Source organism: Pyxicephalus adspersus, chromosome 7 (genome assembly GCF_032062135.1).
Source record: "Pyxicephalus adspersus chromosome 7, UCB_Pads_2.0, whole genome shotgun sequence".
Classification (NCBI taxonomy): domain Eukaryota; kingdom Metazoa; phylum Chordata; class Amphibia; order Anura; family Pyxicephalidae; genus Pyxicephalus; species Pyxicephalus adspersus.
Window position 1 is genome coordinate 65,986,775 of NC_092864.1, and position 26,166 is coordinate 66,012,940.

General features: G+C 37.8%; 2 protein-coding genes across 4 annotated transcripts in view; one reads left to right on the forward strand and one right to left on the reverse strand.

Annotated features, from left to right (window-relative positions):
- The window catches only part of ANKAR (ankyrin and armadillo repeat containing), a gene marked incomplete in the record, with an annotated part of 42,975 nt that extends 28,956 nt beyond the window's left edge, over positions 1-14,019 (reverse strand). Inside the window, 8 exon segments of the mRNA XM_072418815.1 lie at positions 697-741; positions 2,096-2,318; positions 3,512-3,692; positions 3,972-4,087; positions 5,754-5,917; positions 7,816-8,253; positions 10,125-10,871; positions 13,750-14,019. Of these exon segments, the coding sequence (XP_072274916.1) occupies positions 697-741; positions 2,096-2,318; positions 3,512-3,692; positions 3,972-4,087; positions 5,754-5,917; positions 7,816-8,253; positions 10,125-10,716 (1,759 nt within the window).
- The window catches only part of LOC140335843 (glucose-1-phosphate thymidylyltransferase-like), a 13,271-nt gene continuing 1,043 nt past the window's right edge, over positions 13,939-26,166 (forward strand). The window contains exons 1-8 of one of the 3 annotated variants that reach the window (XM_072418822.1): positions 13,939-14,095; positions 18,446-18,644; positions 19,829-19,918; positions 20,608-20,687; positions 21,587-21,702; positions 23,429-23,526; positions 24,712-24,780; positions 25,369-25,427. In XM_072418822.1, the coding sequence (XP_072274923.1) occupies positions 18,453-18,644; positions 19,829-19,918; positions 20,608-20,687; positions 21,587-21,702; positions 23,429-23,526; positions 24,712-24,780; positions 25,369-25,427 (704 nt within the window). In that variant the 5' untranslated portion in view covers positions 13,939-14,095; positions 18,446-18,452. Of the gene's footprint in view, positions 14,110-14,856; positions 18,645-19,828; positions 19,919-20,607; positions 20,688-21,586; positions 21,703-23,428; positions 23,527-24,711; positions 24,781-25,368; positions 25,428-26,166 lie in introns of all 3 variants that reach the window. The other 2 variants (XM_072418824.1, XM_072418825.1) reach the window with 2 other exon arrangements.

Sequence of the window (26,166 nt, forward strand, 5' to 3'; positions counted from 1 at the left end):
TAAAAAAATATGCCCCTGTACCTCTGCATTCGGACCATAAGACGCACCCTGATTTTCCCCCCACTTTAGGAGGAAAAAAAGTGCGTCTTATGGTCCGAAAAATACGGTATATACTGCAGTATACACTGCGTCTGTGTCTGTCACTCAGTACAACTGTGATAATGTGCACGCAGTCAGCGAGGGGACCCTGCCTCTGGCTCCGTGTATGTAACACACTGACTGACTATCTATCAATGTATATCAATCTATGCATCTATCTATCTAGCTAACAGTGAAACACTCTACCTATCTGAGTACAGTAGATTTCAGAACTGCACAAATACAGTACAATCCAACAATCTATCCGACTAATAGTGTGAGTGTGACACAGTCTAACAAAGTAAAGCACTTTTTTTTTTTCTTTGACAAAGCAAGCCAAGCAGCACAGAAAGGTTGTGATGCTAGCAAATCTCTGTCAGGAGTGGTAAATGCAGGCACACCCCGGCCTTATATAGGCCAATGGCTGCCTGTGTGGCATACAGTGACAGACAGCCAATCGGCTGCCTGCCACAACAAACATGGAGGGGAGCATCCCTGCTGTTATTGGATGGCCTTAGGCATTGTGGGAGGGTCAAATTCGGGGCTTGGAATCAAACAAAATTGGGGTTGAACATTAGGACGACCCAAATTCGAACAACAACACTACTAATGACTTACCTGTTCTTTCAATGAAGGTTTCCAGATTCTGTATGCCATGCTTCCCTAAGTAGATAACACAAAATAGTAAGTTAGAAATAAATACTGAACCACAGTCTATGGTGTTTGTATGTTTTCCAGTATTACAGACAAATATTCAGCCACTTAATAATTTTTACACATTTGCCAGACAGCACAGCCAGAAAGGTGACACACTTTTTTGGTTAAGGTTTCACCTCCCTTTTTCATAGCTTGCTAATTGGGAAATGAAGGAGCAGTATCTCAAATAAAAGTCAACTACTCCGCTCACTCTGGTCTCCTTCCTGTCAGTATGTTCCCTGTTATAACATATATAAGCAGCCTCCAAAACCCGTGTGGACTGCAAATAAATACAATTAATCAATAAAGTGTTTCCTTGTAATTACTTTACTTTTAGCCTAATTTTTTTTTAATTCTTTCTTTGCTAGTTTTAGTGCTGCATAAGAAAAATGTTATTGTATATATTAATATATTTTAGTCAGCAAAACTACTTTTTCAAATAAAAAACTAACACTGATCAAAACATTAAAAAAACTATTTTTTACATAATTTTGAGTGAAGATTTCATAACATATAATATGTTCTGTTTCTGATCGCTGTTGCCTCCTTCTCACTTAGATTTCACAAGACGTCCGTGGTCAGACACCTACTGAATGCAGCGAGACTCTGAATACCGCTACTTTGGAGGTCAAATGTTTGCCCCACTATGCAACAGTGGTTTTAAATTATTAATTATTTAATGCATATGGAAGACCTAACTGCAAGTCTCCATGATAGAGATGGAAAATTTGAAAACACATGGTATTATTGAAACGAGTTCCTGGAATCCCCAGAATTTGGGCGATATATGTTTCCTGATAGACAAAACCCAATGTGAACACTGTAATTTCTGTAATCTGTGCTTTTCCTGGCAATACACACCAGGTATGGTGTTCGAAAACAATGTTTATTAATGTGCCTTCCAATGTTAACTATGTACAGCAATCGGACTGGTGTCCTATGTCGTAAACTGTTATTATTGTAAATTACTTTTGTAACCCTTGAAGATGTGTTATTACCCCGTTTTGAATTTATGTATTATGTTTCTTCATGGTAATCTAAAAATAAAAATAGGGAATGAAATAAAAAAAAAATATGTTTTTTACAATACTGCCAAAAGAAGGCCTATATCCAATAAAACAATGTATGCATTGCCTTGTTAAATCTTAAGTGATGACAAAGCTATCAACAAATAACCCTCCATTGTAGAAGTGTAAAAATTGCTCTGGTCCATTTGTACAAATTCTTGTGAGCTTAAATGCGCAACCAGTCAGCTTTCAATGTGATTTTTTGAAGTTACTCTGTATTAAGGAAAAGGTATATCTAACGCTAGAATATTCACCTTCTGTACTAAAATGATTACTTTGTTGTTGGTTTAAATCCACACCAGCTTTTGCTAACTGAGAAACAATCGAGACTCTATTATGTAAAGCAGCATGGTGTAAAATAGAATATCCCGCATCATCTAGAATAGTCAGTCCAGAAATAGGAGTTTTACGGCAAAAAGAGTAGAAGATGGCAGCTAGTCCTCTCTCTGCTGCAGCTTTTAATCCGAATGGTATGTTCTAAAAGAGATCATAATAAATCAGATTTATCACAAAAGTATTCTCTTGCTTTTGTTCTCTGTTTATGTACAAACTAAAATTTCATTATGTGCAGAAAATAAACAAATAACAAAATCAATTTTCTTCAGTCACCTATACTGTTAAACAGCAAAAAGCAGGATTTTATTTTCCACAGGTTATAAGCATTACTAGTACTAGTACTACTGGTTCACAATCAATTACTGGTACACGACCAAAAAAAATACTGTATATACTCTAGAATAAACAGTTTTTTTTACCATAATTTTATTGTAATTTCTTTTGATCAGTTTTCAATGTTAGCAGGAACAGTCGCATTTTGTGCCCTAGGTTTGTAGTCAAGTAACACAGGCTTCCTATTTTTTCAGGTAAAGTAGGTACCCTGGTCTATATTTGGATAGTGTTAAATTTGAGTATATATGGTTAATAAAAAACACTAAAAAAAGTCTATGAAAAAAAAAATGTCTTTTGAATTTTAAGTTAAATATATTCAAATAAAAGCATCTATCTTTTTTGGTAATTTTTGGTGCTTCAGAGCCCATATTTTGTGTAGTAGTGAAATAAAAAAAAAACAACATGATATACATACAGAAAAAATAGACAGACAAAAACAGCGATAGATTAACCTAAGTGCCAGTCATGGAAAGAATTCTTAGTTTAGTTTGGGTTGAGGGAGATCTGAGTTCCTGTTGAGAAGATACACATCTGTATTTATCCATTTAGATCATTGTCAATGGTCCTGATTTAATAAAGCCCTCCAAGGCTGCAGAGGATACACTTTAATCAGTGAAGCTGGGAGATCCAGAAAACCTGGACTAGATCTGGTCCAGGATTCAAAACATTTGTTAACAAATGACTTTGACGAAACCCATTACAGGTTTGCTGGATCACACAGCTTCACCAATGAAAGTGTATTCCCTCCAGCCTTGGAGAGCTTTATTAAACCAGGCTCAATGTGACAGAAAATCTAAAATCTAAGTCACTAAAACAGAACAAAGGGGTTTATCATTTATTATTGGCAGCTTTTTCAAAGTCATCTGGCTGGGTAATAATTCCCCTCAATCTAGGAAGATTTCCTAACATTTTTTGGTGCGTATTGAAAAAAGAAGGTGAAGTGGGGGGAAAAAAAGTTTAGCTATATATGCTTTGCAAATACAAAACGCCAAACAACATACCTTGCACTTTATTGCCTTTTTATAGCCAAATTTTTTTTTAAACTGCTCATGAAGATGAATGTCCGTCAGTGGAAGCTTTTTGGGCTTTAATGCGCCTATTATTCCATTAACTGCTCCCCACCACTGTTTTTTCTGCATTGTTTGATAAAAGTCTTCAAGTTGGATTGCAAGTATATAGTAACTATAAAAAAAGACGAAAAACACAAAAAAAAAATTGGTAATGAAAGAAAAACACAGCCTTCTTTTTTTTATACCCCTCCCTTGTCCACATATTTTTAAAACAAATTGTTGAGTTTTGAGTTAGAAAAGAAGTGGTTGCTTTGTGTCTCATTTTCTATTCTAAGGACAACTAATATTACCAGTTTAAATTAGCATATGTCAGGAAGTAGGCTATGGATAAAAGGACGAAGAGCTGCAATTTAAGTAATCATATATAATGTGAACAGTTCACAGAACTTACCTCTTTCCATTAATATTCTTGACAGGAAGTGGATAGTGTTCCCTGTAAGTTGTATCAAGGTCAAGCAGGTTATTAATGTGGTTTGTTGCTGTGTTCAGTATGTCTTTATAAGCCTCCTAAACAAAATAAACTAGGTTATTAACCCGTTCATGACCAGAGGTGATTGATGCCTAGATGTGCAAATTTACCAGTGTCAATATGTGTATGATTTGACAGTACTTTTATAGAGTATACTTATATTTTCTGACAATATATACAGGGTGTCCCAAAAGTTACTACCATTTCTTTTCAGGTATCATTCGGAGAGACTTGAGGCCATCAGCATATGACAACGTAGGCCTTGCAGTTTTTGTAAGTGTATCATTCCCTTCACCAATTGACATTGGAGCAGCATTGAAAAACTGCCGCTTGAAGTTTTTCAGTCCCCGACTGCAGTTCAGCGCGAGTTTGAGAAGCTAAATGGAAATCACACTGCTCCAAAGCATAACACATTATATGCTATCCATGGCAAGTTTCTCGAAACGGGATCTGTTCTTGACAAACCACGCAGTGGGAGGCCTGCTACTACCACCTCCGATTAATACACAGAACTTCTGGAGCAGGCGTTTGCCAGGGAAAATTACTTGGAGATGCTGCAGAAGTTTGCTGTGCCACAACTTTAGGCGAGGAGTGACCTTGCTTAAACCTTTTTTCAACAAGATGGAGCCCAGGTTAGTCATAGATTTCCTGGACATCTAGATGGATCGGTCAAAGGGGTCCCCTCAAATGGGCTCAGCGCTCCCCTGACCTTACACCTTGTGACTTTTGTTTGTGGAGCAATATCAAAAGCAAGGTGTATGCCATTAAGTCCCGAAACCTTCCACAATTTGTGGAAAGAGTCAACACGGCCTGCAGCGAGGTCGGGGAAGAGATGTGCAAAGCGTCGGTGAGGCTTGGGTCTGTAGGTGGCTGAAATTTGACCAAAATGGACGCGTTCATGTGGAGGTATACATCTGGTCTTCAAGGCGTTTGAACGTGATGGCAAGCTTAGCAAGTAAAACTGCAACCACTCCTTTGTTTAAGCTAAAAATACGAATAAACTCAGTTTCTTGTGTAATTTTTAAGAAATCATTAAAAATGTATATTGACTTTTGGGTTACCCTGTATATATATATATATATATATATATATATATATATATATATATATATATATTTTGACCAGCAATGCGGCTGTTGTTTTGTCCGAATTCTGCCATTTTGAGGCTCATAATGGAAAAAGCACAGTAGCCATTAGTAAATGCTATATCTTCTCCATGCTCCAAAAAGAAAAAAACAGCTGAAACTTGAGCGAATTGAGGGGTGATTACTTTATTATTTTATTTATTCATAATGCAGACAAGCATTCTCCCTGCCTGTGCAGGTCCTGGTCAGGTCATAGTATAGCTAGTAAGAAAATTAACAAAGATTTGTAATGTTAATATATTGATTTAATACTAATACAAAGTCTTTTTTCGCTATGTCCGCTCAATAGAGCTAATAAAGCTACTTGGCGAATAGCAAAATGATGTTCAACATTACTGAACATGTCCAGGTAAATGTGACTTATCGGTCCTGATTTAATAAAGTTCTCCAAGGCTGGAGAGGATACACTTTCATCAGTGAAGCTTTCACTAGAGAGGAATTGTAAGTATTAACTTCATTTTTCTTTTTTGTTTTGCCCCTAGCATATTTTAGAACACATGACAGGATCATACATTTGAATGTTTAAATTAACAATGTATCTGAATAAGAATTTCCAAACCTTTATTTCTTCTGACACACTTTGAACAGATGGTGTTCCTAGGTCAAATTCAATTCCTCCATGAAGGTGAAAATACTCGTTTGATGTATACTGAAAATGCTGGCATTTAAAATGTTCTCCCAGCATAAGTGGAGGCAATTCACGCTCAGTCTTTACTTTATCATCTGCAAAACATCAATACCTTACCAACGTTTGAACTAAAAAAAAAAGTTTTGAAAACATAAAATGCAGTAGTGCATTTGGATATGCATCAAATAATTAGATATTTCTGTAAAGAAATCCATGATAAAAATGTCTTTTTGAATATATAGTCCACAACAGTCGGTGAATTAGTATATGTCCAGGTGACTCCTTACTGTTCTATCCTCCCTACTATGGGCCTGATTTAAATAAATAAATAAAGCTCTCCAAGGATGGACTTTCATCAGTGTAGTTGGGCGATTCAGCAAAACTGCAACTGATTTCTTAAAAGTCATTTGCGATTTGTTAGTAAATGTTTACAATCGTGAACCAGATCCATTCCAGGTTTGCTGGATCACCCAGCTTCACTGATGAAAGTGTATCTTCTCCAGCCTTGGAGAGCTTTAATAAATCAGGCCCAATGTGTAAGTTTATTTTTTCTGCAAAGCAAAAAAGAATGGCTGGGATACCCATTTAATCAAAAAGATATAGATTTTGTGTTAACATTTGCAGTGAATTGAAAACACTTGGACACATTGTACTAGAGGTCAAAGGCATTCTTACATTTTATATTAATTACCTAGATGTATATAATAATAATATAAACAAAAAGACAAAAATCCTTCTTACAATAGGAATCATTTTAAATCTACTGTAAAACTGAACACCCTTTTGTACCCTAATTTGTCTCCACACGTCCCCTGCCCCCCTTAAACATGTAAAATAGGCTAATTGTATTATTGACCTGTTGTCATTTTCTTTTATCTGGTGGACAAACACCCCCTGCTTTTTTATGTTATGATTATTTTGTCACATTCTCTCCATCTAGGTATCTTTCATCATTATTGCTCTAATATTTGTTACCTTTTTGATATTGTATGATATTCTTTAAAGCTTTCCAATAAAATGTATTTTAAAAAATAGAACACCAGAAATTATAGTTCATTAAAGCATCAGTTTGTACCATGTAATGTTTTTACAAACATTATTGGAATACTAACAAATGATGGAAATGAATTGTGAAGTAAGTAGGTAAAATACAGTTACATGAAACACAAATCTAACTGTGATTTCTAATGTAAATTCAGTTTAACATCAGTTTATGATGCTTCAAAGATCAAGAATTATTGACAAGTGTGTATGTGACCAGTCCCAAATTGGTTTAGCATTTCATTGTGGCGATCAAGACTTAATGGAGCTCAGAGCCTCCCAGGTTACCTACGTCACACATCCCGGGAGACTCTGGCTGCTCCTTCTGCACATGCTCTGATCTCGGTCATGCGCAGAAGGGGCATTTTTCCACCAAGGGGAAAGGGTTGCCGATCTCACGCAAGCACAGTGAGATAAGCTCTTTTTTCCCCTCACACCTGTGCAGTGCAAGATTGGGTGACTAAGAAAGAAGATAAGAAGAAGACGGAAGAGATGACAGAAGATGGCGGTGCCCGCTTCTTCCTCTGCGCCGGGATGAAGAGGAATTTCAGGGCGACCCGTGACTGTGGGAATTGTGGGAAGGACCAGCGACATTTAGGGATCCGCAGGATTAAAGGTAAGTGTAACTTTTTTATTTTTAGTTTAGTTCCACTTTAAGACTTTGGGAATGCAAACCCCACCTTGCAGCAGGTTAGATACGGGGCCCAAGGAGGTCAACTGCAAGTGAAATCCAACTGCTAGGGAATTCTGAATGATCTCAGGAGTGTGGCAAAGTGATGTCAAACTGATGCCACTGACACAAACCCAAGGATTAGGTGCTGGGAATGTGAATGTGTACATTTTGAACACGTAATAAATGTAAAACTAAAAGTTAGGAATAAGAAGTATTATTTCCGTGTAATGAAATTTTATTTTAATATTAATAGACTTTTCATTGCTAACAATAACTTACCAGAATATGGTTGCAGAAGGCGACTTAAATCTGGAACTTTCATCTTCTTTTTCATTCCCAGTAAAAATGGCACAAGAAAACTAATAAGTTTCAAGTAGGCAATGTTTTTGCATATTTCTGTTTTCTTCTCTAGATTTTCTTTCACAAGCTTCTGATGAATGGTTAGTCTCTGTTGGAGACGTTGGTATGTTACAGGATCCATGTACTCTTCTGGCAGCCTTATTACATTAGACAACATGTAAGAGGCATCATATACAAACAGGTTCTTGTACTGCTGCACCTGAACAGTAAAGCAGGTCATCTTTATGGTCATATTGTTTGCATATTGCATGAAGAAATTTTTTTCTTCTTGTTTATTTGGTTCATATGTTGGATCCAAGTTAAAATTCTGCGAGTATATATCATCAAAGCCTGGATCAGTGGAAACATCGATCAGACCTATACAAGTAAAATCAAATTGCATAAGTAAATTATCCTGCATTATATTATAAAGTAAATTATTCTGCATGATTACTAGGTTACTTTCTTCAAATACACATTAAGGAAGCTAACTAATTTTTTATATTCATTTATTTGCTAAATAGACTGATAAATTACACAGAAGAGAGCTCAGAAAACTCAAAGCTTTAATGGCTTATTCAGTCCATATATAAAGCATTGGATCTGACATTCACTGAAACTTTCCCTGACGGAAAATCAATTACAACCCTTGAAACACATAAACCTGGAAGATTCTCCCCCAGGAAATGTTTTAATAAATGTCGGATTCACTGTTTTATAAATAGACCTAATTTATTTTGTGTGTTAAGTGACTTTTTCTAATAACACAATACTGCGTGTTGCAGGGCACAACTCTACACAACACAACTCAGGTGGGTTGCTGTCATTTAAAATAATTACCCAGCAACATATGTTACTTGTGTTACCATGCATTGTTACCTGGGATGTGTTCATGTGAGTCGCCTTAGTTTTCTGATTTTGCATACTTTTTTCTAAAACAAAATTTCCCTAATACCCTTTTACTGAATGTGACCTCCTCTATATTACTGAGCAGAAAAACAATCATAAGCCTATTATATACAGGCCAGTATAGAAGTAGTGAGTGGAGGAAACTTTTTTAGCAACTTTCAGCCAGGATTAGCTGAAACCCTTTAAACAGAACCTGTACTGTGCAATTTAAGTTTCTGATCCACTCCAAGTTTAGCAATGTTAAGCACAGATCCTAATGGCGGTGCTAAATGTCGTTCAACCAGCTGTTAGCAGGCTTGATCAGGTTTTCCATCAAGTTTCATATAATGATGAAATGATGAAAAGCCCAAAAGAAATTGTGAGATTGCCATAGACATGGACACAATTAAAGGGTGAAAACATGCTCAAGGCTCTGTGACCTTTGTTTTCTTTGTAGATGTGATCTGTGCAATTGTAAAGCCACCTGAAGCTGAAACTAAGCAGTGTACTGTTCAGTCACATGTTAGGGTTCCCTCCTATTTTCCTCAGATATCAGTGGTAGGTTGTCTCTACTCCTGAGCAAAAGGAAACCACAGAATGATGTGCAAATGCTGCTCTGTGCAGAAATATTGTAAAAACAGGTGAGTGTCATGACACAGCCCAAGGTGATTCCCCTCACTACCAGAGCTCACAGGACCTCGGTTATTCAACCTGAAAAAGGCCAAATTCTCACTCCGACACCGTACAGTCTGTGGGAGACATTGCTGGATAGGAGGTCAGCATTGCATAAAAAGTGTCTTTATTTTAACACATGTCAGGGCAACTTATTATAAAAGGAATTTTGAACTTTAAATCAGCTAAATACATTCCAGGTACAACGTGAAAGCCCCAGACTGGAGGACATTGTTGTGATACCCTATGCACCTTGTTAGCACACCACAATGCATGGTAACAAAGTACTGTGCGATGCGGTGCAATTCTGGGCCTGATTTAATAAAGCTCTCTATGGAGAGGATACACTTTCATCAGTGAAGCTGGGTGATTCAGCAAACCTGGAATAGATTTCTTAAAAGTAATTTGCTATTTGTTAGTAAATGTTTTCAATCTTGGACCAGATCCATTACAGGTTTACTGGATCACTCTGCTTCACTGATGAAAGTGTATCCTCTCCAGCCTTGGAGAGCTTTGTTAAATCAGGCCCAATGCGTGAAGGTAGTATTTTCAAATTTTTCACAAAACCTACCACTACTAATTCTTCTCAAGATAACTTTGATAAAAGAAAGATTGCTGTACTATTATATAGTATATTACTCAATAGTGTGAAAGCAGCATAATGTCTTATAGCCCAAAGAAAGGCTTACCAGCTGAAGAGAACTCTGAAAAAATGTTTTTCTTAGTCTGAGGATGTCCATTAGCGTCAATGTCCATGAAAGACCTCCAAAACTCAGAGAATCTTGTCCTTTTTTCTTTTGACATGTAGGCACCATGCCATAAAGCCTTTATCATGTAATCCACGCTGATCATTACTTGCCCAACCCTGGTGTCATAATAAGCAGGAGGTAACTGGCATGATGTACTGCTGTCATAGTTGGCATCAAGAGAGATGGATGGCACTTGGTGAAAGCAGTAAATTCCATAAACAAGCTCCCTCAATATCTGGTGAACCTCGCGATAATCCATTGGGATATCATTGTCAACTGGAACTAAGAGAAGAACTTCTGGATCTGTGATAGTTTTTAGCTGAGTTATTACACCACTTGGAAGTTGGAGAGGTAGCTGAACGTCATCCACAGACCCAAGCCAGCTGGAGGTTGTGTGGGCCAAAAGTTCCTGCAATTCACTTCGATCAAATTTGTCAAAGAATGCATTTGCATTTCTCTGAACTGCCATTTCAGCCAAAAAGTCTTCATCTTGAATTGGATTTTTAATGTTTTTCTTGACAGTTCTTAACATTTTCAAGTGCTAGTGTGGCTGTATATTAAGGAAAAGTAAAAATGATGGCTAGCATAGTGGTATCCATCGATGTAAACTAAAGGCAACTATACATTGTATCACCTTTCAAATATTAATGGTAATATTCCCCTTTGCTTTCAGATATTTCCATAAATCTAAAAAAGAAAAGTATAGAAATATTATTCATATAATTCACAAAACTGGATTAAAAAGCAAAATAATATTATATGTTTTGTTTTTCAAACAGGATAGTGAAGGTCCTCACATGGTAAATAAATTAAGCATAAACTGAAGTCCTTTTTAATCACAGCTGAATGTCAAAACAAATCAAATATATAGGCAGATGACTTTCTATGCAAATCTTTACATCCCATATAGTCCTACCACTCCTGGCTTCATAGTTACATACCGTAGTAAGTCAGGTTGAAAATAGACATCAAGTTCAAACCCTAGGGAAATAAACATATCCCAGATATAAAACCCTATAAGACATAGTAGGTCCAGAGGAAAGCAAAAAGGCTGAGGCAAGCGGATGTTCCCTGGATCAACAGTCACTAACCATATCGGTACTTTAATAGAATGGCCATCCTTAATGACTAGCAGGGGGTTTAAAAGGTGGAGGAAGGTGTAATTAAAATTGCAGAAACGGGACTATCCTAGGCTGTCGCCAATAAAGAAATCAGTATAATAATTGTACCACATGGACACCTTGTTAGAGATAATAGGGTTACCACTTATTAGCAGAAATAAGCAGCTATAAACTCAGAGCTCTATTTATAAAACAAGGAATCTGACATTCTCAAACATTCCCTTGTGGTAATCAATTACTTCTATTGAAACACATGGACCTGGAAGATTCCGACGAGGGAATGTTTGATTCCTTGTTTTATAAATACAAAGATGGCGTGTGGCCATAGTGGAGGGTGAACAAGGACTAAAAAATTTAACATTTTATGAAAATATTGCTAAAAGACCAGTGGAGTTTTCACAATGATTCCAAATATGTAACCAAATCTGCTATTATAATGTAGACTATTCTTTCTTGAAATTTTTAACATGGGGAAACCTTTATGTAAATATAGTACTTTTACAAGTACATTACATGGTGGCCAGTAGGAAGAATGTCACCTTTATAGATAGATTTAGAATTGGAAGATTCTACCATTGTTTGTTACCATTGTTTTCACTGCAGGAAATAAATAATTTCATTACTGCCACCAGAACAAAAAGTAGGGAGAAATATTTGAACCCCTGGGGTATTCTTGTATTGAGCAGTAATGTGTTGTTGTATGCGTTGATGCATTGCCATTTCTTATGAATACCACAAGACATATGACTATGGTAGTGATATTAGATTGTGAGCTCCTTTGAAAGCCAGCTAGTGATATGACTATGGACTTTGTACAGCACTGCGTAATATGTTGGTGCTATATAAATACTGTATTATATATATTAATAATGTACCTTTGCCACAGATGAGCATGGTAATGTACTACTATAAGTTATATTGTATTGCAGGGGTGTCAAACTCAAATACACAGAGGGCCAAAAATAAAAACTTAGACAAAGTCACGGGCCAACCTTGAAATTTATTGAAAAAAATGGTAACCTTTTTGCAGAGGCTAACAATAATAATATTAATATTCTTCTATGAAAATCTAACCATTCAAGTCCATGCATTGAAATAGCAAGGAAAAGTACAGCTGAGGGGGAGTGCTGGAAATCCCAGGTGCGGCCAATGAGTGGCCCGCCGCTGAAACTCCCACTTCATTGAAATAGTGGCGTTACTAAAATTCCCGGCATTACTTACTCTATAAAACAGTCCGATGCGGGGCCACACATAGGCAGAGAGCCCGCTGGTCTATAGATGCGAGTGATGCCGGGAATTGTAGAAGCGACGTTATTACAATGCAGCTGCGGGCCAGCTACAGTTTATAAAAAAAAAAGGATGTTGGGGGCCGATTTGGCCCCCAGGGCCGGAGTTTGACACCCCTGTTGTATTGCATTACATTTTTAATGCATATGTTTCAGACAGCCTATTAAATTATGTTACTTTATAACAACACATCTTCAGTGAACTGAAGTTTGTGAATCTGGCATATGTCCCCTCTACAATAACTATTCTCACCTGCCTGTTCACCACCCAGCAGTCATATTTCGCTAATTTGCGCATGTGCAGCTCAGCAAATATTGTCGGGGATACCCAGCAATCCCGGCTCCCCTTGTGGGTGGGAGAGTTATGTCATCGTGGCCCAGCCAATCAAGGTGGACAAAGATTAAAATGCAGAAAAAAGAAAGAAGATGGCGGTGCCTATGGTAGAATGGTGGCAGCTATCAACTGTTTTTAGCTTCTTTTTAAAGCGGAACTAAACTAAAAATAAAAAATCACACTTCCCTTTAATCTTGCAGGTCCCTCAATGGCGCTGGTCCTTCTTCCAATCCGGTCCTGCGTTGTCCTGGAATTCCTCTTTATCGGCGCTGGGTGCTGTGGTCTTCTCTCCCAGTCTTCTTCCTTCATCACCCGATCTCACTCTGGTTGAGATTGGATGACGTAGCCACCATGAAGGGGATGAGAAAGAGAGCCAATCTCACTGCGCATGCATCTCTTTCCCCTTGGAGATCTCAGGCATGCGCAGAAGGAGCAGCCAGATGCGTGACGTAGGTTTCCCAGGAGGCTCTGGGCTCCCATAAAGTCTTGATCGCCACGGCGACCACAACTTAAAGGGGCGGCGCTGCACCCTTTTTTGTCTACCCTTCTATGTAAAGTAAAAATGTTGAGTCTAGGTCCACTTTAAGGCACGTGGAAAGGGTTCTAAGGGGAACTTGTAGAGATTTTACTTCATTTCCTGTTATGTCTCAGAGGGGTTCAAATACATTTTAATAAATCAGTCCCAGATCCTTGTAACAAGCCAAGGACTTGTAAAGCAAATCTATAAATACAAGCTAATAATAATAAGCCATCCTACTACATATTGTTTACAATGGCATATAATGTCTGGTAAGTATACAATAATCTCCTATTCCAGAAATTACCTAAACTATCATAATGTCACTTTAGCCTTTCCAAATGACAGCAAAACCCGCCAGCTTCAATCCTGTGCTCCTATTCTGAGGGCTTCAGCTCTGCTCGTTACTCTGTTGCTAGGCAACCAAGGAGCATATGGATTACGTCACTTCCGTGTCTTCATAAACATGGCTGCTGTAGTGCAGACACGTGTTATGTTCTAGCGACCATTGCTGTGTACAGCTGCCAGAAGAGTGCTGGTATGTGGGCGCTGTTTAATATTTTCTGTATGGAGAGCTGATAGAGGAAGCTGAATGTCACAAATCGTATTGGAATTTGTCTTCATTACCTAAGGTGCTTGTAATAGGATTACAGGTAATTATCTCCTGGTATGTTTTATATATTCTGAGATCATTATTCCTAGATAATACCAATGCTTATTGATTATTCAGTATACTGATATTGCTAATATAATCTATATTATTATTATAGTTGTACTTTATCCCCAGACTCAGGTATTTAAAGGGGAACTAAACTGAAAATTGCAAAAAAAAAAAAAATACCCTTACCTTCAATCCCGCAGGGCCGTCCAACCCATCCGGAGGTGTCCTGCATAGGCTCCCGCGTCGTCCCGGAGCCGCCATCTCCTCTTCTTCTGAGTTCTTCATCCTATGTCATCCGACCCAGGCATGGGATCAGGAGACGTAGGATGGAAAAAAACTTGCCGATCTCATTGCACATGCGTGAGATGCCTCCCAGGATGCGTGACGTAGGTATCCCGGGAAGCTTTGCGCTCCCATTCATTCTCAACCGCCTAGGCGATCCAGACTTAGTGGCGGTGCTGCACCCTTCTTCTTTTTTTTTTTTTTTTTTTCTCTTTTTTATACTTTACATAAAATGGTTGTCTACCCTTTTATGTAAAATGAAAATTGTGAGTTTAGGTACGCTTTAATTAGCACAAAGTTTTGGAAATTACACATGTAGTCATTGGCAGATGGTAAAATGATACTTTCTAAATATTCAGCTAATTTGTTTTAAAGCTGGCCGCAACTCAACATTTTTACTTTGCACAGAACGGTGGACAACTCTTTTATTTAAAGTAAAAATGTTATTTATTCATTTTTTTTTTTTTTTAGGGCATCAAAAGTGTGTGGCGCCTCCCTTTTCTGTCTTGATCGCCACAGCGAATGGGAGCGCAAAGCCTCCCGGGATACCAACATCACGCATCATGGGAGGCTCTTGGCTGCTCCTTCTGCGTATGCCGTGATCTCGGGCATGCGCAAAAGAAACCCTTTCATTTATGGAAAAAAAAATTGCCGATCGCATGTGCAATCTTTTTTCCCCCCATCTACGTCACCCGATCTTGCGCCCAAGATCAGGTGACGCAGGAAGAAGAACCTGGAAGAATATGTGGGCACCCGGCACTTCCTCTGTGCCGAGCCAAAGACGGATACCAGGGTGATGCGGGACCCAAACAAAGAAACCTCCTGACAGATCTGCTGGATTAAAGTTAAGCGTATTTTTTTCATTTTGGGTTTAGTTCTGCTTTAATTTAAACTTTAATAAATATACAATATTATTCCATTAGCACAGCTGGTACAAGACAAATACAAATATACAGATGAGCCATGTCAATTCCTTTATAAATAAAATATACATCCCAGGTCAGACTTCATACAACACCAGCATTCTCCTCAGACCGTCTAGCCAGACGCACAACCCAGCACTTTTCAGTACCATACAGTGGTTACAATACCGGGGAGAATACTGCAAGAATAATAGTAAAGTCTTATACTGGCTTAGCAGAAAAGGTCATAAATGAAATGGTTCTGTGGGTTTCATTTTATATAGCAGGATAAAAAAAAAGAAGTTATAAAAATAGAACAGAAAGAGCCTAGAAGGGTAACAGAAGGGGAACAGGGAAGTCTTGGGTGATAGGGTAGGTGGGATAGGATTTCCTCTATAATATTCAGCACCTTTGACCAGTTCATGAGCAGTAACCAACAGCAACCAATTAGAATAAATCTTGTGTTGCAATAACTTTGGCCAAGTGAATTCTGATTGGTTGTTATGGGTTAATACAGTAGACTCGTCTTTCCTAATTGGCTGAAAGCTGAATTTATTATTACTGGCAGATTTAGAATTTTTTTACGGGCACGTGATATGTGGTGGTATTTATTTTCATGTCCATGTTAATGTGACATATAGAGGTATATAATTAGTTTTACAGTTTTTCTCAAAAGAAAATGTAAACCTATTGGCATTAAAAAAAAACCCTCACTGACAGGAATTTATTCCATCACATATCCCAAAAAAGGGGAAATAATATTGGCTACAAAAGTTCAGCATTAAATAAAAGTACAGTATATGTAAGCCCCAACTTTTTTCTTTTCTGGTTGTTTCACTTGGGCAGGAAGTAAGCCAACAGAAGTAAGAAAAAATCCCTTGCTGGCATTATAACATTTGGCACGGCCTAGGAATGTCTCCTTCTAATCCTGCTCTGACATCCACTGTAATATTTTGGACTTTCCAATGGTTTCCTCTTCATTGATAATTATCTCCAGATGCAATATAAAGCAATAAAAATCTGACCTGGTTCCTATCGCTGTCATACTCATTCCAAAGCCAAAGAATCTTGGCATTAGACACAATTTAACTGTGCAAGGATTCTGTGCTGCAGCCAAGCATGTTTTAAATATCCTGGGAACCTGCAGTCGGTGTCAGGGCCATTACACGCTATTGTAAGATTTTGTTGATGAGACAATACTATACTATATGGATCAGGCTTTCTGCTAGTGGAGTGTTTCTTGACCTTTTTAACATGGGGAAACATTGAAAATAATTTTCAGGTCTTAAGGGAACTTCTTCTATCATTACTATATCCACAGGTTACAGTGCATTGGTGTAGTGGTCAGTGGGAAGACACAGAATGTCACCCTTATAGACCTAAAGGATCACAAACCACTTATTGCTCAAAGAGCTCCTAGCAACCTCTGTGTCATGGTGCCAGGAGGCAGGGTGGTGGACCCTCCATGTCACCAATGGGTAGAGATGAGCAGGGGGTGCAGAGTCTTCTCCAGAGCCTCTAGAGGTGAAGATGTTGTGTTGCAGCCTGCTGCCAGGTTGTGGCCCCTGTGCCCGCCAAGGCAGGTGACTGCTGACAGGCAGAAACAAAGCGTGGTGCTGGAGCGAGAGCCAGGGAATGGTCAGGGCAGGCGACGATCAGGAATAGTCAGAGGTCAATTCAGAGTCGGTACATGAGCAAATCAGGAACAGGAGACACAGACTGGAACAGTGAGAACCTAGGAGCAGAGCCAAAAGGAGCACCTTGTTCAGGCAACTTCCTGTTGCCAGTCTCTTAAGTGAAGGTCATGTAATGGCTAGGGGATATGTGAGCCGCAGACTCCTAACCCACCACCGGAAGGAGTGCTGGAGAGGAGGCAGTTCAGGTGCTGTTCACTTGTGTTTCAGCAGGGGGGCAAAGGGGCAGCTGCCAGGGAGTCATATGACCTGGAGCAGGTAGTAGGCAGGCACTGGGATTCCTGAGCAGAGCTGGCAGCAGGAGAATGCAAGGTGGGTCACACTGAAGAGGGCACAGATTCCCTAGTCCTGCCGAGATCTGTGACACTCTGGATGAACCCTGGTTGAGAAACATTACTCAAGGACAGCCAAACAAAATGCACCAGTCAGCATGGAGAGTCCAATATTGATAGCATTGATAGATCAAAATTGATATCTGTTGGTATTTGCTTTTATGACATTATGGGCTTTATTTATAAAACAGAGAATCTCAAATTCAATTCCTGACAATAAAACACATGGACCGGGAGGATCCCACCAGGGAATGTTTGGGGGAATGTCAGATTCCATGTTTTATAAATAAAGATCTATGTATATGATGTATTGTGTGGGGATTCTGTGGGTTTAAAATGGAGCAGAAAAAAATGTAGAGTAGAGATAATCTTTAATTATTGGAGCATTTGGAACTTTTTCAGCTTTCTTGATTTACTACTGAGCTCTTCTCAGTCCAGAAAGCTGCTGATCTAAAATGCTGTACTACCCAGATGTGTATGACAACCATTGTATTAGGGTATCGTTCCCTTTTATTGATTTACACTTGGTATTGATTTGCAATTGGAATCATGAATTCTCTTCACTGAAAGGATTCTTCACTGTAAGGTCTGTGAAAATGTGGAATCGGCTCCCTCAGGAAGTAGTTTCAGCCACTAATATAGATTGCTTTGAGAAAAAGCTGGATGATTTCTAGAAGCACAGAATATAACTGGGGATTAAGGGTTTAAAGTAAAGATAACAGTGACTCTTGATTCAGGGAACATCTGATTGTCTCATGGAATCAGCGAGGATTTTTTTTTTGCCTCCCTCTGGACCAACTATGTCCATAAGGTTTTATATCTGGGATATGTTTATTTACCTAGTGGTTGAACTTAATGGAGGTATCTCTTTTTTTCAAACTGACTTACTATGTAACTATATTATTAGTTCTGATTCTTTAACACTCATTAGTGCATGCTTATCACAGGCCTGGAAGTTTTAAAGCTGTTAACATTTTCAGATGGAAAGAAGGAATGCCTATCTGATTTTCTTATGACAGGTGCACTTTAAGTAAGACTACATTTATCTAATTACCTTAAAATGTTGAATGTAGTTACACTAAAAAACTTAAGAAAAGAAAAAACTTGCAATCTATCTTTATTTGTTTTTTAGGCTTAAAATGAAAGTGATCATCCTTGCGGCTGGATATGGCACAAGACTTCTTAAAGATTTACAGGAAGCAAATGAAGAACAATATACAAAGCTCACAGGCGTACCCAAACCATTACTCCCAATTGGAAAGTTTCCTCTAATTTCATATTGGGTGGAGGCTTTGCAGGCAAGAGATGAGACAAAAGATATTTTCGTAGTCGTAAGTAAGCTTTTTATTCTGTGGCTGTGGCCACATTTTTATTATAAACCCAACATTCTGTAAACTCTTCTGTGTAGTGTAAATCTGTGATGTGTCTCCAATAAATTTCTGAAAATTAAAAGTTAAAACAAACATTTTTTGTGGGAAGTTCTGTGTAGATGTTTTTTTATTTTCTATTGAAATGAGAGATTCCCTTTAGGATCCTGTTTAGGTGACTGGTGTCACAGAGCAGGTAAAAGTCAAAACAACCTATGGCCATTTACTCCCAGAAGCCTTTTGTTAATCCAAACTGTTTTTATGAAACATGGTCTAAATATAATATCACACATAAATTTCAGGATCAACTCTATTGCTGGAGCAATCCCATCATGTCTTGTGTGTTATCAGAGTTCCATACAATCTGAGTAATCCTATCCCTAGTACAATGGAACAGATCTGCTGCCAATTTTGCCCTCAATTGACAAATCTGATTTTTTTAGTCGACAATTGATTCGTTGAAAGTCACAAAATACTGCACACATGTGTACAAGATTCTGTCATCTGATCATTTTTCTTGATTGAAGTTCCGGTTGGATGTATTCGATCATTCATTCATACAATCAGTTGCAACACACAATATCTGTCTTTTACTTATCAGTTGGCTTCTGATTTCCATTAGTAATAGCTTTAGATCTGATTTTTTTTTCCAGAACAGAAATAGGATCAGAAGTGAAATGTGTTCTCGCTCTAAAGATCACCCATAACCCCTGAAACATGCAGGCTTGTTCAGTAATATTCAGTAATTCTTGAAAGTCCCTGGTATTTGCTGCTTGTTCCCAGGCTTTAGTGGTTACATGAAACTTAATGCCCTGTCAATAATTACAAGCCTAATCCCCTAGATGATTGGTAACATGATGCTTGCCATAAGTGAAAGGAATATATTATATACAGCTTACTACTTCCCTGTAACATTCCTTATACAGCAGAACCTCAATAAACCATTTAAACCCTTTAAATGTGCATTACATAGATAAAGCAAGACCAAGCAGATCAGCTTTACAAGCCTAAAATTGTTCAGACCCAGTTTATTGTTATAAATTTACATTCACTACTAGCATTTGTGTTGTAGTTGTATTTTTAACATATTAGCACACGTAGAAAACATTCTTTATTGTATCAGCATAGAATCTTTATTTATTTTTCAGACTAATGACTTTTACTACACTAAATTCAAGGAGTGGGCAAAGAATTACCCTTCTGTAAAAGTTCTTAATGACGGCACTTCCAGTAATGAGGTATGTGTTTGCAGAACAGAAGGCTAAAGCAATTGTGAGTAAACTATTCAACTGTACATAGGTAACTTTCCTTTATATGAATATAAAACACCTACACGTATTGCGGCATTGGTAATTAAAATCAACCTCCATAATGAGAAAACTAGAGGAGGTACGCCCAGTATTTTCAGGTACGGTGAGCATATCATTCCTCATTTTTGACAACGCTGGTGCTCTGCAATTGTCACTCGAGCGCTAGCGCCATGACTTGAGATTGGAAAAGGTTCCCCTTCCCTGTATAACTACTGCATAAGTTTACCATGTAGTTTGTAGAGGAAGCAGAGGAGCAAAAGGCAGGGAAGAATGTTGCTGTGGGGGCTAAATATACAATTTAGAGGAACATAAAGGGTTAGCACTTCTTTATTCTTCTTCTCCAATTCCAGTTTAAAATTTTTGGAATACCAAAATCCAAACCGTTTGATTGTTTTTTTTGTTGTATTATAATAAACAAGAGGCTCAATGCACAAAGCCAGCATACCAGGAAAAGGACCTCTACGCTAGAAATGATTAGAAGAGCAAAGAGTCAAATAAAATCTGAACATTTCAGGCAAACAAATAGGGGGTAAGGTCCTTGTCTTTGTGTTAAAGCTTTTAGATTTGACCCCCATTTCCAGTGTGTGTCTATTTTATCTAAAATGTTTTCTCTTTAGAAGCGTCTAGGTGCGGTTTCGTGCATTCAGCTGGTCATTGAGAGATTTAGGATAGATGATCATATTGTGGTTATTGGAGGGTAAGTGTTACTATTTGTATTGCAGTATTATGGCTTAACTATCACATTTAATAACAATAATTAATGTGTAACTATAAAACTGTGCTGTACCTGAATAGCTTAATTATTTCTAGAAATCTAACCTTTTTCCCATTTAAACATATCTACATTCCCATTTAAAAGCTTTTCTTATATTTGTTATTTGTCCAAACACAAAATTAGTTGCAATTTATCTTATTTGAGTCTGGCTACAAAGAAAAAAAAATGGATTTTATTTATCCAGGACACTTTATGGTATCATGTCACACAGGACACCATTGAAAGATTAGAAAATAAAAGAGGTTAAAACCCCATCACTGTAGCGTGGCACAAACATGGGAGCCACATTTTAACCAGGTATATTTGAGAACCCATCAAGGCAGACAAAACAGGAATTTAGGCTTCATACACATGTGCAATAATTGCTGTTGGAAAGGATCTTTCACAATCCTTTCTAACGACACACAACTGCACAATGCATGAACAAGTTCTGTACATACAGTGCCGTTCTGTTCTATGGAGAGGGAAGGAGGAGAACAACAGATCAGCTCCCCGCTGCGTTCTATCCCCTTCACTTCGATTATGATCGTTCCTTGTCCGTGGATACGCTGGGATGTTCTTGCATACGACGAGAGCTGTACACACACCAGATTCTCAACCCATTTTCTCTCACCATTTTTTTGATCAGAAAGAAGGGTTGCAGAGGATTAGTTTACTAGTTAGACGTGATATTGTATATATTCCGTGTAAGGTGGGGCAGAGACATTTATTATCTGTGTGCTGCTGTATGGTGTGCGTGAACATCTGTTAAAGTTTTACGTTACTGAATATTTCCCAGCTGAAAACACAATAAACAAAAACATATTTCCCTGTTTTTTTAGGGATACCTTATTTTATGAAGATTTTCATCTGCAAGATGTTTTAGAAAAATATGAAACACTTCATGAAGGAAACAATCAAGCAAACTTAGTTTTATCATACAACTGTAAAGAAGAAGGTAATTATTACATATATCGATCTGAAGTGTTTTAAATGCTCGTTGTCTTTTCTTTTACCGGACACTGCAGTAGTATGTCATTATATAAAAGGTGATAAAGTAGTATAATACACACAGATTATGGGAGTGAATGTAACAACATGAAGCTCCAACAACTAATATTGTAAAAGCTATGACCACTCAGATAGGAATTTGGGAATTTTCTAGTTCTATTGCTGAACTTTTTTTTAAACATTTTTTTAAACATTTCTAAATTCATGCCAGGTTAATTAAAAATTTATCTGAAATAAATGGTTTTAAAATCATTGTGGGAAAATACAACAGCAGCTCTGCTTTGCATGAAGCCTCCCTTACTGTGTCCTGTTCCTAGCGGGCGTTATGCATGCCCTTGTCCCTCAAATCCAATGAAATCCACAGCAGCCTGTTGATTTCTATATGGGTGGGCAGGCATATAGCTATTCAAATATTAAAAGGTATTTGCTGGCAGGTAATGTTGTCAGCTAACAGGGTTCTACATTCCCTGTAGCAAAGTAACCCCTAAAAACAGTTTCTAGTTGTTGAGGAACCCTTCATTGAGGATCATGGTAAAATTCACCTTCCATTGATGGCTAGTAGGAGGATTGCCGTTCTTATAGTGATGAATGACTGGCCTAGAATGCCACCCTTACAGGTAGCTAAAAAGATCATTGGTAGGAGAGCCAACAATATTACAAGTGGCATTGGCACTGGGAACTATTCAGGCATCAGGTGTCCGTCAATCAGCCACAGCTCAAAGAACATCTGGAAGAACCCTGGAAAATTGCTGCCCTACAGGTTCTCTTTAAAGTAAACACACAGACTACAGATATTCCCTCTTAAAAAAAGTGGATTTCAAAGTGACTTTCTTCACATATTCTAAACACAGCTAAATTGTTTTCTAGTGATCAATTGTTCATACCATTGATTAATATATAATCTTTATCACAATATGTACTTAAATATAAACCCGGGTTCCTTCTTTTACCTGAAAAACTGGACAACTACATTGACTCCAGTGTAAACCTAGGGCAAAAAAATGTGTCCATCACATTCAAAACTGTAATCAATAACAATGCCAATAAAATTGATGTGAATTAGTACATGTTTATGCAGTTTGCTTCTCTTTTTACCCCTTTTTTTTTGTAGATTATAGTATTTTGTACTTTTGAGTTGGTTATATTGGGTTATTTGCTAAATTATTGTTTGTGCATTAGTGTTGACAACCAGTAGCTGGTGCTGTATCCCCATGCAAAGTGTGTTACAAACACCTGGTCTTTGACAGCTCTGATCTGTCTAACCAGAGGCAAATGCAGTTCCAGGATGTGTTCCAAGCATGCGCAGGAGCTTTTTCTTCATTGGGGTAATAAATGCTGATCTCATGCATGCGCAGTGGAATTGGCACTCCCCCCCCCCCCCTTGCACCTGCGCAGTGTGAGATCAGGTGACATACGAAGAAGAAGGGGAAAGAAGATGGCAGCGCCCAGCCCTTCGTCAGTGCCAGGACGAAGTAGAATACCAGTACGACGCATAACCCGATTCAGGAGACCCCCGGAGAAATTAATGGATCTGAACTCCTATTAGTGACATGGTTTTATAAAAGAAGGACATTTTTTTGCTAATTTGTTTGTGATGCTTTATGCCTATATACAGTGCTTCTCAATAAACAAAACATAAATTAAACTGTAAATGAATCTTTTGTTTCTTTCAGAAACCAGGAAATATGGTATTCTGGAAACCGATGAAAATCAAAGAATAACCGCTTTACTGGAAAAACCTTCACCCACAGATACAACATCAAGACAAGCTGTAAGATGGCAATATATATTTACCTAATACCTACTTCTAAAGTATGAGAAAAGTGTACGTTATATCTGTTTATGTGTAATGAGTTTTTACATGTTGTGAGGATCATTCGTGTGCAATGTAGTGCAATGTAGTGTCATGAGTACTGCACCTGTACATGGGGAAGTAAAAAGAGTAAACCTTAACAGTAAGAGCGGAAAGTGGTGTTTCCTAAAGGATAATTGTATTTAAATAATATAAAACACACCCCCACCAGTCTGCCAGTATGTTGTCAGTGTATAACCATCATTCCTCTTTCACATGCCTGTACAGAGTTGGTGCAGTCTTTAAATCTCCTGGTATTTACAAGGGGGACAATTCGTCAAAGTGGAATAAAATTAATTACAGGCTGCTGAAACTTCCAATATAGGAGTTGATTTATTAAAGCTCTTCAAACTTGGAAAGGATACACTTTCATGGGTGAATCATGGAATGGATTTCATAAAAGTAATTTTCTATTTGTTAGCAAATGTTTTCAATCCTGGACCAGATCCATTCCTGGTTTGCCAGATCACTCAGCTTCACTGATAATGAGTGTATCCTTCTCCATAAAGATGGATGTAAAGGAACAACAAATCACAGATTGTAAAAAGGTTGCTGACAATGTTTTGACCTTGCTCTTTCCCTTATACATTATCCAGGGTCATCATGTACTTCTTGGAGTAAGATTCTTGTCTGGTGATAATCATGGAAATCCTTTTACCTATAGTAATGTTTGTTTTTAGCAATGTGTACATGTTAACTAATCAGTTTCCTGCTAAAATCCCCCTGGCAAGCTTTTACTGTATAGTGTAACATATCAAAAATATATCAATGGAAAGCACCAGAGCAAAAACAAATAGCTTTTGTATAGTATCACACGTAAAAGCAGAAGAAAACAGGGTAGGCACTTGGCACAGTACTGGTGTTATTTACTGTGCTGTGTTCAGGGAGAAGCTTTGTGGCCATTGCAAACTATATGCATTTTCGTTGGAATTGCTTACCTGTAAATTCAGAGCTATTCAAACCTGTCATTTTCCAATTGCATATCTAGTGCATAGTATGTTGTTCCCAAACTATTTTAGGTATTAGCAGTAAAATTTTACTCCTAAGCTGTGCTTCACTTTACAAGTCTACTTTTTTCATATATTTTTGTTTTCCTTCTTGTAGTGCCCGTGTTTCTATGTTTTCTCTAAACACACTGTGCCGCTTGTGAAGGACTTTCTCATGGAAAAGAAGGTAAAGGCTTCAAATTTCAATGTTAACTATATTTAGTTTTAAAATCTATGGCATGCAGTGAATGACACCGTTATGGGAGTTGTGTTTTTTTTTTTTCTTAAGGATTTATAACTTTATCCATGCAGTGATGAGATTTACACAGCCCTACAAAATGTAATGAGCATACTTCTGTCCATTAGAATTAAGCCTGCCCATGTGCTTGGACAGTGGGCCTGATTTATTAAAGCTCTCCAGGGCTGGAGAAAATACGTTTTCATCAGTGAAGCTGGGTGATCCAGCAAACCTGGAATTGATTTGATCTGGGATTAAAACATTTGTTAACAAATTGCAAATTACTTTTAAGAAATCCATTCCAGATTTACGGGATCACCCAGCTTCACTGATGAAAGTGTATCTTCTCCAGCCTTGGAGAGCTTTAATAAATCAGGCCCAATAGAACAGAAATAGTTTTGCTTGGGGCAAGCTATTGATTGATCTGTTATAATACAGACTACTAAATATTTTGCCCTATAACTAGATATTTTAGAGATGTGTAAAATGTTAGAATTGAATACAGAAACCACATAACTCATAAATGATGTCTTTCAGGATGCACCAATCGGTGAAAAAGATGCACCAGGCCTTTTTCTTTCATGGCTTGTAATAAGGTAACTAAATTTATATGTGAAAATGTTGGTTATTTTTATTATCAGCTTTGTTTTTTCTTTTTTGATAAAACACTTAGGGCTCTATTTTTAAAAACAGGGTATCTAACATTCCTTTAAACATTTCCAGTGGAAGACATTTACTGCCATTGAAACACAAGGACCTGGAAAATTCACACGAGCAAATGTTTGAGGGAATGTCTGATTCCCCGTTTTATAAATTGAGCCCTTAAAGCATAATAGATTACTATTAAAGAGTATTTGGAAAGTGCCAACATATTACACAGCCCTGTACATTAAATAGGGGTTGCAATTGACAGATACAAACAGTGACACCCTAAGAGCTTACAATCTAGGAGGTAGAGGAAGTAACACACAATAGGAGGAGATATGGAATGGTGGGAAGTAGTGATGGTTATAAGGGACAGAAGAAGACGGGTAGGCAATTTTGAAAAGATGAGTTTTGAGTGCTCTTTTAAATGAGCAGAAAATAGGAGCAAGCTAAATAGGACGAGGAAGAGCATTCCAGAGAGTTGGGGCAGCTCTAGACAAGTCTTGGAGCCGTGCGTGTGATGAGGTTATGAGTGAGGAAGTCATTAGTAGGCCATTGGAGGAACAAAGAGAGCGGCTGGGGGAGTATTTGTTTTACGAAGCCAGAAATGTAAGTGGGACAATTCCTGTGTAGGGATTTGAAGGCAAAGCACAGGAACTTGAATTTGATTCTAAGGTGAAATGGAAGCCA